The following is a 15,087-nucleotide window of genomic DNA, read 5'->3' as shown; positions in this document are numbered from 1 at the left end:
TTGATTTATTTCTTGTTTATTTTTTTCATGATTTCCACATTATAAATACAAGTTTGGAATTAGTAAAAATTATAATTATTACTAATTTTAAAATTTATTTTTAGAATTAACTATCACAAATTTTACATATTTGTGAATACTAATAATTAATATGATTATTATTAATATATTTTAATAATTTTTTCCAATTATAAACAAAAATATATATATAACAAAAATAATACTTAAAAATATTTCATATACTTAATATTACCGCTTTTTTTTTTATTTTAAAAAGAATTTTTGAAAAATTATATTTTTATTAATATTCAAATATTATTTTTGGTATATTAAAAAAAAATTATTTGTTATTGGTCTATTTTAATTTCTGTTTTAAAAATTTAACTGTGATAAATTTGTTTGAATAAAAGAAAATTTTATTTTTTCACAACAAAAAATATTTTGAAGCACTTTTGTAGAATGTGCTTATTTGTTTTATTATGTCCTGATTTTTTATCCCATGATCCTTTTATCCAAGTATAATGCTTCCTTTTTTGCTTTTTTAATAGAGCGTAATTTATTTAAGGCTCTTTGAACAGAGTTCTCAAAATAAAATTTATGCAACTTTTGTATAAAACTATTTATAGGTAAGTTTTTTCATTTTCAAATTAAACAAATATATATATTCAATTCAATAAGGCTTTTTGAAACAATTATTATTTCAATTATTGTATAATAAAAATACACTGTGTAAATTTGTTATTTTCATCATCGGTTTTAGAATCGGTAAAACGGAACGTATTTTTATAAATATATAACGTTATAATTGTTCTAATAAGCCGTATAATTAAATACATACTGATACAGAAAGTATAAAATATTTAATTTCTTCATTTAGCTGGCTGTAAAAATTTCTATTGAAATATAGTTTCTACTTATTTTATTTCAAATTGATGAAATTAATATTCTATTCCAGTGAAGCAGCTGGCGCTTACATATTTATACTTTTATTTTTTATAGATTTTATCTATATTGTTTTTCTTCATCTTTTATAGTTTGAATTATATTTTCTTATTTTCCAATAAGTCATTGACAAATTCGAAAAATCTAAAAAGAAAGAAATTTATTTTGTACTCAACCTCGGTAATAAGCCGTTAGCCTTTAAATTTAGAATTATTATTAACTAGCTGTGAACTACTAGCTTTGCTGGGCAGCATCCCCACTTTCAATCTCTTCTTTGCGTAGGTTTAAAGAGATTGATTGTACCTCTAGTCTGATATCCACAATCACTGATGATGATTTTTAGTACTAGGTTAGGTAAGGTTAGAGTGGCTGCCCTGGGGTGGGACACACTTAGACCATAGGGCTCGTTGTGATACCGAAAAAGGGTTGGCCCATCCCCTGCCACTACTCCATGAACCATTTGGAGCTGTTTAAGAACAGCAGGAGAGCTTTGTCAAAAAGCGGTGTTTGATAAAGATAAAGTAAATTATATTTTCTTTAGCTGAATAGTTTTTTGATAATATATATTTACCACAGGCAAAAAACAATCGTCGAAAATACATGAATTTAAAATTCGAGCCACAGTTCTTAATGACTTATTTAAGTTATTAAATTCTTAATTACTTAACTTTATCAGTCCTTAAAATGGCAGACTAAAAGAGTCATGAAAATTTCGTCACAAAAACTTTCTGCTATTCGCTCGATTTTGTTTTCGTTTTTTATACAATCCATTTTTTTTATGATTCTGAAATTAATTGTTTTCATTACTGCAACGATTTGAATTCTTACCAATATTTTTTTTACGTAATGAACATAAATACAGGTACATAAATTTTTGTAAATAATAGTAACCTTGGCCACGAAATATAATACGTAACCAAATTTTTGGATAATTTCAAAACCATTGTAACCAGTTTAGTGTTTAAAAAATAAAGAAGGGTGGAATTACTTGATAATATAATAAATACATAATTTTAGAGATTTTGCTACCGTGACTACAGTTTTATATTCATTTCATTTTATGTAATGAGAAAATTTTATAATATCCGTATAATAGTTATTAAAAACAAGCTGTTCATGTAATAGCGACTCTTATGATCCACATACAAGTTTCCAGATGATTAAAATACTTTCCCTAACTTCCTGAAATGCTGCAATATTAATTATTATATTTGAGATTTTTGTAGCTTAAGGTGGTTGTCTTTGTACAATATTGTAAAAATAGTGTACTACATCATACAGCAGTGGTATGTACGTATAGATATGTTTAGCACACTCAAATAAATATAAATTTTAACATGCTTTTAACTCGACTGTCCATTTATCACGTATTCTGTATGATAATAGCATGATAATAAACATCTGTAATTCTGTATATAATAGACATCTCTCTTACACTACTTATACTCTAAATATAATTGTTTCTGTCAATAAAACTTTTAAAAAACTTGGAGTAATTATATCTCAAGAATGAAGCGGTCAAAAGTTTTGGTTTTTTTTTTTTAAACTCACATGCACAAATTTATGAATGGTCAGTTAGTTTTTTTAAATATCTGAAACAAAACGCAACCTTTCCTATGTTAATTATCCGAACTTTAATTGTATTTAACTCGAGTTAGAGACGGTCAATCGACTTCAAATTTTTTTATTAATGTATTATTATATTCCTAATAAGTATACACAAATTTAGAATTTTCTGTCGATATGCCCATAGCAAGACAACAACCTTAATGATTAAATACGCGCGTTCCATGTAGGAGATACTGCTGTATTTTTTTTACCAATGTTGTACAAGTTCATAAAAGCAATTATTATTAATATTTCTGAAAATATTATTTTTACAAAAAAAATGATCGGCGGATTTCAGAAAAAAGATCAGGGCAGTTTTATTTTTTAAGTGATTTTCTACAACTTTCCAAATTTCCATTTACTTAATTTTGGCAGAAACATTTCAAATTTAATTTTTCTTCTCCTTCAGGTTTCCCAATTTCTACGCGCTCTTTTGGTAGTTTTTTTCAATACGCCTTCATGTAATTACGCATCGATTGGCGCAAATTCGACATGGCTATGATATTTCAAACACGAAAAATTGCGAACGAAAAAATGTCCCCAAACAGTCTCACAGACATCAATCTTAAATGGGTTTTTAATGTATTATCCTGACCATGAAACGTAAATATATGCTGAAAATTTCGATTTCCATTTCCGAACCGATTACAAAAAGTTTCCTATACTGCGAAGTTAATTAAATGCGAAATATTTAAAAAAAAAAAACAAACCTTTTAAATTTTACAAAAAAGAAGTTACAGTTCGCCCGGTTTTCTTCTCCAAAATATTTGCAAAAAATTCGATTTTAGTGATTGCGGTGGTATAGGGAGGAACAGAAATTCGCTGAAAACGAAACAAAAAGAAATTTTTATTTCCAACCTTTTTCATCATATTTTGATATAAATTAAATGTTTATTATTAACGGTTCAATGTTATAATATTTTTGAATTTTAGAATAATTTTGAACTATAATATATCTTCGAAAAAATTAATGTTATAAAAAGAGGGGTGTTATAAGTCCTATGGTGGTGTCTGTTCATGTTAATAAAAAAATTCTCAAAATTACAATCGATAATTAAAGAATATAAAATTGCTAATTTTCCTATGGTTATTTGGGACATCCTGTATACATATAGGCTATGGAATAAATAAAAACTACGGAACATTGAAATAAGAAAAAAAAACCTCCGTTAAAGTCGTTAAAAATAAAAATTTCGTAACTCCAATTATATTGAATTTGTGTTTATTTTCGAATTGATGCATTCCATGAAGGTTAAATTTTCAATACGAACAAAACATTAAGTTTTCACATACTTACCTAATATAATAAAATCTATGCATTAAAGCTGACTATTACTGATGTGAACTAAACATTTATTTACATTTGCTGGTATTTGTTTTTAATACAGTAACCTTATCATTTGAAAGTACGGGGTAGTGTGCATCAAATTCGGTAATTCCGATTTTTTGCAGACTTTTTTATGATATTAGTCTAATGAATAATCCAAGCTTGTGACTTCTAGCGCTGAACGCAACTTTGTCATAAAATCAAAAAACCCGCGAAAATTTTATATTTTACTCCAAACGGGTAGTTTTTGAAGTACCTTTTTAGAGAAGATTAAATTGGCTGCAATATAAGACTAGAATCGTCTCAGTAGACCCAATAGTTTCCGAGATAAATCTTTTCAAAGTTAATCACTTTTTCGAATTTTTCATTTTTGTCGTTTCTAGACCCAGAAACAAATTTAATTATTTTCAAATAATTTATTATTTTTATTATATGTTTATTTTATTTATAATATAATCGATGTTTGAAAAATTTGTTGATATAAGAAATCTTGGAATTAATTTTTCTAATATTGAATTACAACAAAATAACAATATTTTTTGTATAAAGTCGACAATATATTATTACCCATAATAATAGGGGAGCTCAAGAGTGGCTTTGTGTAGTAACTCGAGCGTATTAGATTAACATATGAGTATTTCCTTGGACCTTCCTTAGTACCTCCAACAAATATTAGCCTTAAATATGGGGAGTGGGGCGTAGGGCAGACGATTAGATTAACTCGAGCACGTCCGATTAAGATATGGCGGGCTAACGACATGCTAGAAAATGTACATTTCAATAATCTGAAAAATTTTGATCGTGTTGGAGTTACTACGAGTAACGCAACTTTGCAAGCCTCCCATTTCCTTTTGTCACGCTTAAATCATCAGATTATTGAATCATCAGATTTACTCACATCGCATTAATCTGATCATCTGCCTTACGCGCCACCCCCCACTATATTTAGGGCTAATATTTAGAGGAGGTACCAAGGAAGCGCGAAAACATTAAACATGAACTAGTTATAGGAAATTTTCCAGGTCAACTGTTTACGCTGCCTTTGATCTTTCAATTTGATTTTTCTTATAGGAGGGTAGAGGTGAGGACATCTACCTTCATATTTTATTACTAATAAAATGTTACTGTATAATTATTTATAAATTTTTCTATTTAATTATTAAAAAAGTTACCTACACCCACTTGGCACTTATATCAGCATTAGTGATCTATTAGATTTGTCCTCGATTTTCAATATCGAATTTCAAATTTAATCACCGTACAAGATAATTTATTAACTGAAAAATTTGAGTCGTATTGATACGCAAGCGGAACAAAAAGTGAATCCAACCGGAGCAAAAAAGGCGTACGGTAAGAATAACTACACTCTAATTCCTCCGGCTTCTCAATTACTTTCAAATAAACATCTGAGACTAATTGATGTTAACTTCCAAAGAGTCCCTTAACCTTATGACTACTGGGCTTTTCAAATTTTTTTACACTACATGATAACTTTTGTCCCAAATGCGGGACATGAATTTTTAAAATGACTTTTTTTCGGTTATACCATCTTGTTTTGATTTCTGTAAGCTCTATTACAGAAATAAACCTTTTTTTAAGTAAAATATGTCATTATCATCTCATTTATGGTATTACAACAATAAAATAATTGCATGTTTAAACAAGTGTTTGTTGTGTCATTCAAAGTGTGTTATTCATATAAGTGATTAAAGCGTTTTTTCGAAGGAAATCTGACGAGTTTCGTGAAAATTTTCATAAAATTGATTTTTCAAAATATTAAAATAAAAACTATTAAAAAAAAAAATTAGAATTTTTTTATAATATTGTGATTAGAAAGGTTTTAAAATTAATGTCCCATATACTGGACAAAGTGAATCATCGGTTGTAAATAAAAAACATGTACGTATTTTATGTATATCAATATTTTTGAATTTATATCTAAAAATTTATGTTTCATCTAATAATTTGTTGATTATTTTTGGCAGAAAAATGGCCAGAAAACCTTTAAGCTCCAACGATATTCTCCAAATGTTGGAATCAGGCAATGTATCTGACATAGATTTATCGGAGGATGATAAAGAAGATCTCATTGAAATAGCAGATGACTCTTTAATTTTTAACGACCCTGCATTAATTGGTAGAAGAGAAAATTTTGTAAGAGTAGGGGCGGATGTGATTCATAATAATCAGACCGAATTGCCTGAAGATTTAATTTTTGAAGAAAGTGACGATGAAAGTTCTAAAGAAAATATAGATACTTCGAACAAGCAAATTTCTACAAAAGCAGCTAAAATAAAAATACAGTGGAAAAATTTTCGTATATTATTTTTGTTTTGTTTCGTATACTTTTTTTATAAATATTTTTGTATTTTCCCTGTAATTATTTTGAATTTTATAAGAATAAAAAATTTATTTTAGAACATATTTAAATAAATATATACAATCATTTAACAACCATAGACAACCAATGTCCCAAATATGGGACATTTTGAAACATGATAAGTAAATCATTTTTTTTTAAATTTTACGTTATATATCCCTTATTTAAACTAATAAAATTAAATTTTAAGAAAAAAAAAATTTTTTTTTCATTAGACAAAAATTTATTACTCTGGGCACCATAAATTTTTTTGTCCCATATACGGGACACCAGTAGTCAAAAGGTTAAAATAGAGTCCGTTAAGATAATTCGTTTTCTTAAAAATTTATGTACCATAAAAAATATTGGATTCGATTGTGAAAAAAAAATGTTTTGTAGGTATTAATGACATTAACATGGTTTTAACAGTCCAATTATATTTACTTGATCAATTTTTATATATTTTCCAACTCAAAATTGAAAATGAATAAATATAATGAAATATTATTTTAATTTATTATTGAATTGTTTATTATTATTAAAATTTATTATGTGTTTATAATTAAATTTATATTGTCTTACAAAATATAATTTTTGCAAATTTATAAAAATTATATACATTGTTGTTGTGAATTGATTATCGGCATTCAATACCAAGGTTTATTGAGTTTGGATTTGCTAAAAAACAAATAACGCACTATCGATTGTCAAAATTCCGTTATTACTTGCTTGTACACAGTGAATGAAGTACAGTAATGATTTTTTACATATCTGACATTAAGGCTTCTACACTCGAATGCAACTGGATAGCAACTATCTGCATAGTTGGGAATAAATTTTGGAATGAAATAAAACCGAATATTAATCGTGCATGAAGGACCTGCCTCAAAAATTTTCTCTTAAAATGTTAAAAATTTGGATTTAGAACTGTGCTAAATCTGGCATTGTATATATCCTCTTTTTATTCTTCCTCTTCCTTGTACGTAACTAGATAGAATATTTTTGACTTCTCGCACATCTCAAAAACCATAAGCCGTATAATGTTGAAATTTCTAGGAAACATAATAACTAGATATATGCCGGATATGACTTTGGCCGAATAGCCGATTAGTCGATTGTAACGAGGCCGATTAGCAGACTGGCTAGTGTCTATAAACACACTAGTCAGCCGACTAATTGAAATATCCATTTTTTATTAGTTTATAACTGTACAACGAAGTCATTCGGTTTTCCTGATTTAATTTTCCAATGTCTTTTTAACAAAGAAAAAACACATTTTCAATGTATGAAGGTTAATTTTTTAACCAATCAATAAAAATTTTTAGTGAAGCGTAAAAACAAAACAATAAACAAACAATTTGTATAACTGTTCTTCGCCGTCCGCCCAGTATTGAATTTCATGACTGAAAATCGTTTATATTTGTTAATAAATTGGGCATTTATATCAAGGACTAAAATTCAGCAAAGAAAAGATGAAAAAATAGAGTATATTTTTTCTCAGCCAATGATATTTCTAAGTTTGTATTTTACATACTTTATTACTTATTCACATCCTGAAATATCTCTATATGAAATACCAAAGTTATCGAGACGCGCCTTTTTTTTTTTAATTTCTCTCTAATAACTCTATGACAATAGGGAATATCTTATTTTGTTTGTATTTTTAATTCATTGTTTACACCGTTAAAACAAAGTAAAAAATATAAATACTGTTTAAAAATGCTGTAATTAAGTGTAAAAATATATTTAAAATACAGTATAATTTTGAGATATTTAAACGCAATCTTTTGGCGCTTTCTGTTGATGACGCATAATTGTACGCGATCTGTCAATTGGTGAAAGTTCAATGTATAATTTACACTTTAAAAAAATGAATTTACAACACAGAATTTACACTCATTATTAAGTTTTCTAATAAAAAGCCGTAGAATAATATGACTCAATGTAATACCATATAAAATGTAAGTAATTAATACCATACAGTATGAATTTGTACTTTTAATAATTAATTTTAAGTAATTAAAAAGATAATTACTAAAATAATGGTTTAGTTGAAATGTCCAGTCGTCAATAAAGTTACGAAAGAAAAATATTTGAACCAAATTTAAATTTCATGAATATTCCCTATTTTAATCTGTATTTATTGGCCATATGACCACAGAAAGTTACTCAAATATAAAATGAGACAAGCAATTATGTATTGCTGGAAAATTAGTGTACTGTAGTAGGAATGAAAAATATGCAAACATATGCAAAATGTAGAAAACGAGATCTCCACTCTCATCGATAATTTTCTACCTTATATTTCCGATAGGTAAAGCTGCAAGTACAACTTATATAAATCCCAATTATGGCACGTAAAATATTTGTAAAATTAAGAATGCTTAATAAACGATTTTTCAGTTGTATATGAAAATTATTTCAAAAATTTTCTTATATGGTATCTTATAAGTTTAAAAGTAGGCAATAATACACCTCCACAGGAGTATAAATCTGGAGTGAGAAGAAAACTTACCGAGTCTTTTCTATAGAATTTTATGTCAAATCAAATGCATTAAGCTGAAGGTTGGTAACGATTTGAAGTTTTAGTTTTCCGATTTATTAGTTGGAAAACTTATTGCTGGAAGATTTATAATACTGTGTTCAAAAAATAACTTGACATTTGAATTTAAACTGCGCGCGTTTGTTGTACATTATGAATTCCTTCCACCCGGCCAAACAGTCAACAAGGAATATTATTTGAACGTTATGCGTCATTTGCGCAACACTATCCGCCTAAAAAAGCCGGAATTGTGGAAAGACAATTCATGGTTTTTACACCACGATAATGCACCATCCCATACCGCACTCATAATTCGTGATCATTTCGCCAAAAACTCAACCCATATCGTTCCGCAACCACCGTATTCACCTGATCTGGCGCCGTGCGACTTCTGGCTGTTTAGCAAGATCAAAAGACCGCTCCGAGGACACCGTTTTGATATGATAGAGGAGATTCAAGCCGCAGCAAAGACGGAACTGAAAGCAATCCCGGAAAGTGACTACAACCAGTGTTTCGAAGATTGGAAAATCCGTTTTCATAAGTGCATTGCATCGGGAGGGGATTACTTTGAAGGGGATGAAATTGATTTGGAAGAATAAATAAATAATTTTCAAAATAAATACAATGTCACCTTATTTTTTGGGCACAGTAGTATATTCAAATGCCTCTGGGTAAAGTTTATGCAACATGAATACAATCAATTTCGCGAGTGATTTCAAGATAGTGTAAGGAAACTATATTTTCATCTTTCGCAGAAAACAAGTAAACCATCGAAGAAAACAAGTGGCTCAACTCGAAGAAATGAAGAAATTTGAAAAATTTATATATATATTGAAAGTGTAAAGAATGATAATATTTCATTGATTTTTACATTAAAATTAATTTTAAAAAACACTTTTACATAATTTTGATTGGTTCGATCGAAAACTCATTAAAATATTATATTTAAAAAAAGCTATTGAATTATGTGCCACAATTGTTTCGAGATCACTGTCTTTCGTCATGGTATATAAAAAAAAGAGTCTGTGATTTCGAAATAACTATCGCAAATAAATAAATTTTACGAAAAATTCAAAAAAATTTGCATTTTTTAAACTTTTGCTTTATATGGAATGTATCATCGATAACTATATACGTTAAACAGAGTGAATAATTCGATCCAATTAAACTTTATTTCAAAAATACAATGTACCAAAATTGAGAGCATGTTTATAATAAATAAATTTAATAATATTTTCATATACTTCGTAATAACATCAAGAGATTTACTTCACTTTAGAATAACATTTTGCAAAGATTTTATTAAGGCGAATAATTGTATGAAATTCTAATTGTGCACTTTTTCACTGGAACGACTATGATTAGGTAATGAAATTTTGACCGAAAAATATATTTTTTAATAAGAATAGATTATTTTTTTCCTGGTGAGAAATAAAATATTACGTAGGTATAAGAATTGTTATTTTATCGAATAAACAATATAAAATACATTTGGAGAGGAAATGAAACTATACGATTTTTATAAAATGTGTCGATGGAAAAATTCGTACTTTAATTAATTTAGAACAATTTTGATCAAATGTACAAGGGTGGAAAATAAAATTTTCTTGAGATTCAATTTTTTAGTTTACAAATATTTCACTTTTTCTTGTTTGTCCATGATTGTATTAATTTTTATTTATTCGAGAAGAAAACAATTCTTATCGTTTAAAATTCTTTGTATTATACATTTTCTATTTGATTACGCAAGTAGTTATTGCAAGCCTCCAAAAAATTAATTAATATGTGCGTAATAATTACATATGCTTGTTCATTTCGTGATATTTGATAAAATCAATTGTCTATTGTTTTATCACATAATTTCACAAACGTATCGTAATCTTAATTAAGCTTGCATGGAAAGTTAAACCCCACTTTTCCATCACTTATTTTATTCAGCCTACAGTTTGTACTTCAGGAATAAACACAAACCCACCCTATAACTAAATTTTATAAAGAATTAAATACAATAGCGGATGGTAGAACTATAGTGACCCGGATGTAGAACTAGAGTAGCATTTGTGCTAAGATCCAGATAGTAATTATTCCATGCTACTCATCCAAGTGTCATTTGCCATCGTTTTCCCCGAGAAATTTCAACCTCTCATGAAGAATTGTTTTTTTATGCGTAAAAACGGATGTAATTTCTTTAAATAAAAATAATTTAATAGTGTAGCGGGCTTAACATAATCAAATTTGTGTAATACAAAAATGAACTGTCTATACTCAAATACTTATACGAATTTTTATTGTTAAGTTTCTTTACTACATACAAATACAATATAGTTCACAATACTTTTATTTTAATGTTATTCTGATAGATGATAAAACTTGACTCCTTGTTCATCGCGTACTCTCACGCTTTATATACTATGTAGAGCGTGGTGAAAAGAGACGTCTAGAATATCTCGAATGTTCTCATAAGTACACGTTCAGAATGTTCTTATTTACTTTACAATGAATGTTACAGTGCAGTATATTGATAATACACAAGTACGACAGAAATATATGTAGTTTACGCGTAGTTTATAGTGGTACTGTATGTGTGTGATTGAATGAATATATCGTCGGGTTGTTTATAACTACGGACTATTTATATTGTCGGGTTAATTGTTAACACCACAATAGAATACATAGTTTTTTCATTTTTCCAATAATGGTTAATATTTAATTTTATAATTATTATTAATTGTCTTAAAATTGAAAAACACATTTTGTTTATTTTCTCACAAATATAAAAATTGTTACTTGGATGACTATGGTTCTACCGTCCTCAATTTATTAAGTTTCTTTATAAATAGATATATTTAAATACACTTAACTATACACGTCCACCATTATAAATGCCTTTTTCACAATTATATTTATAGATTTTCATAACCTCCCTTTAAAATTTCTCCATGTGTGTAACACTATCTTTTGTTAGGTATTAATTACGAATATCATTAATACTTCAAGGCGTTACTTAAAATTTAAATTATCTCATTAAAATTTTTTTTTTTTATTATTAATAATTTTTTTATGGTAAAAATATTATGATATCCAAGATGGTGTTTCTTTTGTGTCTCAAAATAATTATTTTGGAGATAATATGTTAAAATTTGAAAAAAAAAAGATTACAAATAATTGTGGGCAAAAAATGGGATAAGAGAGTGGATGATATAAATCTGATTTTCGTAATTTTCAGTCAAACTAAATTTTAATCAATTGGAAAACAACACATGTTTCTTTTAAAGGATCTGAAGAAATGACCTGAATTATTTAAAAATGACCTTGGCTTCAGAATATTTGTCTGTTCGATTATTTTTCGGTTGTATTTCGCATTCGATTTCAACGGTAGCAATTCGACTTTCAAAAAAATGTTTTTAATAAAATATGTCTCTTTACACGATACGGTATCAAAATATAATGATTTCCATTTAAAGTTGACCTTCATGGAACCTTCCAAAGACATTTAAAGCTCACACCAATAATCCACTAAATGGTTCTTCTCAAAGTTCTTGTCTGTCTCGTTTAAATATGATACCTCCAAGATGTGTACATTTTATATCTTCAGTCCTTGACTCTGTTACAGAATTACAGACTTAAAATAATAAAATAAAAACAAACGTGTAGGCTTAGTCATAAGAAATTTTCATTGATAAATGAAAAACGATGATGGAAATGTATCCAATTTTTATACCCACACTAAAATTGCTTTTTTATTTTGTTGAAAAAATAAGAGTCATTAATTTATGTGATCAATTAATCCACTTTAGCATTTATAATGAATATGAATAAAAAAAATTTAATGAAATAAAATCTAAAATTCCGACTCATTTTTCGGTCTAGGAACCTATCTGGTATCATCCATATAATAATGTTATCACCAATATTTGACCAAATAGTTTGACCTTAGATCAATCAAATCCCTTAAATCAATTATCTGTCCATCAAAGTCTTTTAGTGAGTGGGTGTTTACAAGATGAAATTCAAATAAATTGAAACAATTGTTTAAGAATTTTGTAATTTTTATTTTGACTCTAATTTTGGAGACAGAAATTATCGTTTCACTATTTTGATGTTGATCAGTTCTGTTGTATGTTTATGTTAAAATATTTGGAAACGCATGACTTAGACAATACTCGGATATCGACAACAAACATTTTTGTTACCCAGTTAAGTTGTTATATTTTTTGTGTTTGAATGATGTACCAAATATTATTTGTGTTGAGGGCCACATCTTGTCTGTATTTTTAGTTTGAGTAGTATATTAAGAGTCAACGATCGATTTATTTAAAGAATTTTATTATTATTATTAATCTGTAAATATGTAAATTATAAAATTAGCCCAAAGTCCCTTTAGTATTATTTTAGCCATAACTAAGGAAAAAAGCTTTCTAAAATTGAGTGTAGGTTTTTAAAATTACTCCTAAAAAAGTACACTTAACTCAAAACTACACAAACGGTACACAGTGTGGGACAGTAAAGTTATCTGATTTGGAAAAAGGTATTACTAAATATGGAATATTTAAACTCTTAATAGTTTTAGTTGTTGAAATAATTACAAGGTTGGAAATGTTCAAATTTTGGTTTAATCATAACTAAAAAAACTTTGATTTTATATTAAAGGTTTTAATAACATTTACAGTATTCTCTTTCTAATAAGCTACGATGAAATTCTTTATAAAATCTGATCGTAACTTCTTAGCCAAGATTTTTTTTTGTTTTTGTTTTGATTTGGATGTGATTGTTTTATTGAAATGTTTATTTTTATTTTTTTATGTTTTTCATGAATAAGCAAGCATGATTGATTGATTTTTTTTAAAGTAATTACACTAACTACTGTGTTTAAAATATTGAAAATAAGTTATTTTATGGAAAATTTAAATTATTAATTTAAGTAGAAATTAATTTCATTTTTAAGTTTTAATATCTCAAAAGCTTAAAAACTCAGCTGAGATAAATTAATATTCAATTTAATTATTTATTTTTTTTTACTTCCCGTAGCCTCCACCATTTTAAATAGATATATAATTAAACAGTATGTTTCGGAAATGAAATTAAGAAATTATAATAGTTTCATGGCTGTTTGATGGTTTTTTTTTCTGTTACTTCATTTTTTTTTTAGTTGGATTTGTAAAGATTTTATTATTTTTTAGTTGTCAAAATCGGGTGATAAAATACTTGAATATCTTGGTCCAAAAAATATCACGTGATAGATGTTATGAAGGCTGACGTCACAATTGTCAGATACTTGAAAGTATCAAATTAGCAATAAGTAACATGTGCTATTTATATCTAATTCATACCGATGATAACTACTTGGTAGTCGAAATACGTATTTATATAATGCAAAATTTGATCTAGGAAATGGAGGCAAAAATCGAAATTTCAGCAAAAATTGTCAAATTTATAGATATGAATACTATAAATTTTATTTATTTATGTTCCATAAAACAAGATTTTTATAACCTCCACTGCCAATTTCCGATATTTTATGGTCAAAAAGTTTTAACATGCATTTTTAAAAATAACTCAAGAAAATCGACCTCGAAATTTGATAATTGTGTGAATCTTTTACCCATTTTTACAATGATCAAGTTACATGGTCCAGCTTGTAAGATGAGCATTTTTGAAATTACTCCCGAATTGCTCATAAACAAAAGCTTTTAACAGAGAAAACTTTTGCACAGAAATTAAGTCGCTATCTCTAAAACTACTTAACCCATCGATAAATGTACTCGATTTTTTTATTTTTTGGGTCCAAATTAGTTTATATTCATCAAAGATGCTGGACAGTTAAATGCCAAAATTGGGACGTCAGATTGGATGTGACGTTTATGAAATGCTGCCTAAAATCTTACATGAATCGTATATTTTGGAGCATTTTCATTTGATATTTTAGAAATTTAATATTCAATCGAAAACTGTGTCTTGCGTCAGTATGAAATGAACAAACTTAAAAAATAAACTTTCCCTTTTACACAAAAAAACTCTGTTCTCTTCTCATAAAATAGTATTACAAGTAAATGAATGTGTTTTCAAATTTTTCTATTGTTTAATTCAATGAATGTTATTAGGTTTTGTTTAATTCAAAAAGTTTTTTACAAAATATTTGTATCAATCAAATTTTCCAAAATGAAGTTTACTTAATCTTCTTAATCCATGTATGAAAATAAACACATAATTTAAATTTTTCTAAAATAAATTAATAAAATTTTTTGAAGGTCGTATGCCAACCATCTATTTCATTTTTCAATCTTATGAAAATTTCTTTTACTTCAATAA

At 27.1% G+C, this 15,087-nt stretch overlaps 1 protein-coding gene across 1 annotated transcript; it reads left to right on the top strand.

Moving 5' to 3' along the window:
• Positions 1–5,708: 5,708 nt before the first annotated feature.
• Positions 5,709–6,642, top strand: LOC123296272. The gene is made up of 3 exons (XM_044877734.1): positions 5,709–5,776; positions 5,863–6,180; positions 6,636–6,642. Exons 2-3 carry the CDS (start codon positions 5,867–5,869, stop codon positions 6,640–6,642), a joined length of 321 nt encoding a protein of 106 aa, XP_044733669.1. The 5' UTR covers positions 5,709–5,776; positions 5,863–5,866.
• The last annotated feature ends 8,445 nt before the right edge of the window (positions 6,643–15,087 follow it).

Source organism: Chrysoperla carnea, chromosome 3 (genome assembly GCF_905475395.1).
Source record: "Chrysoperla carnea chromosome 3, inChrCarn1.1, whole genome shotgun sequence".
In the NCBI taxonomy this organism is placed as follows: domain Eukaryota; kingdom Metazoa; phylum Arthropoda; class Insecta; order Neuroptera; family Chrysopidae; genus Chrysoperla; species Chrysoperla carnea.
Note: the sequence above shows the minus strand (reverse complement) of the source record. Positions and strands in the feature narration are given on the sequence as shown.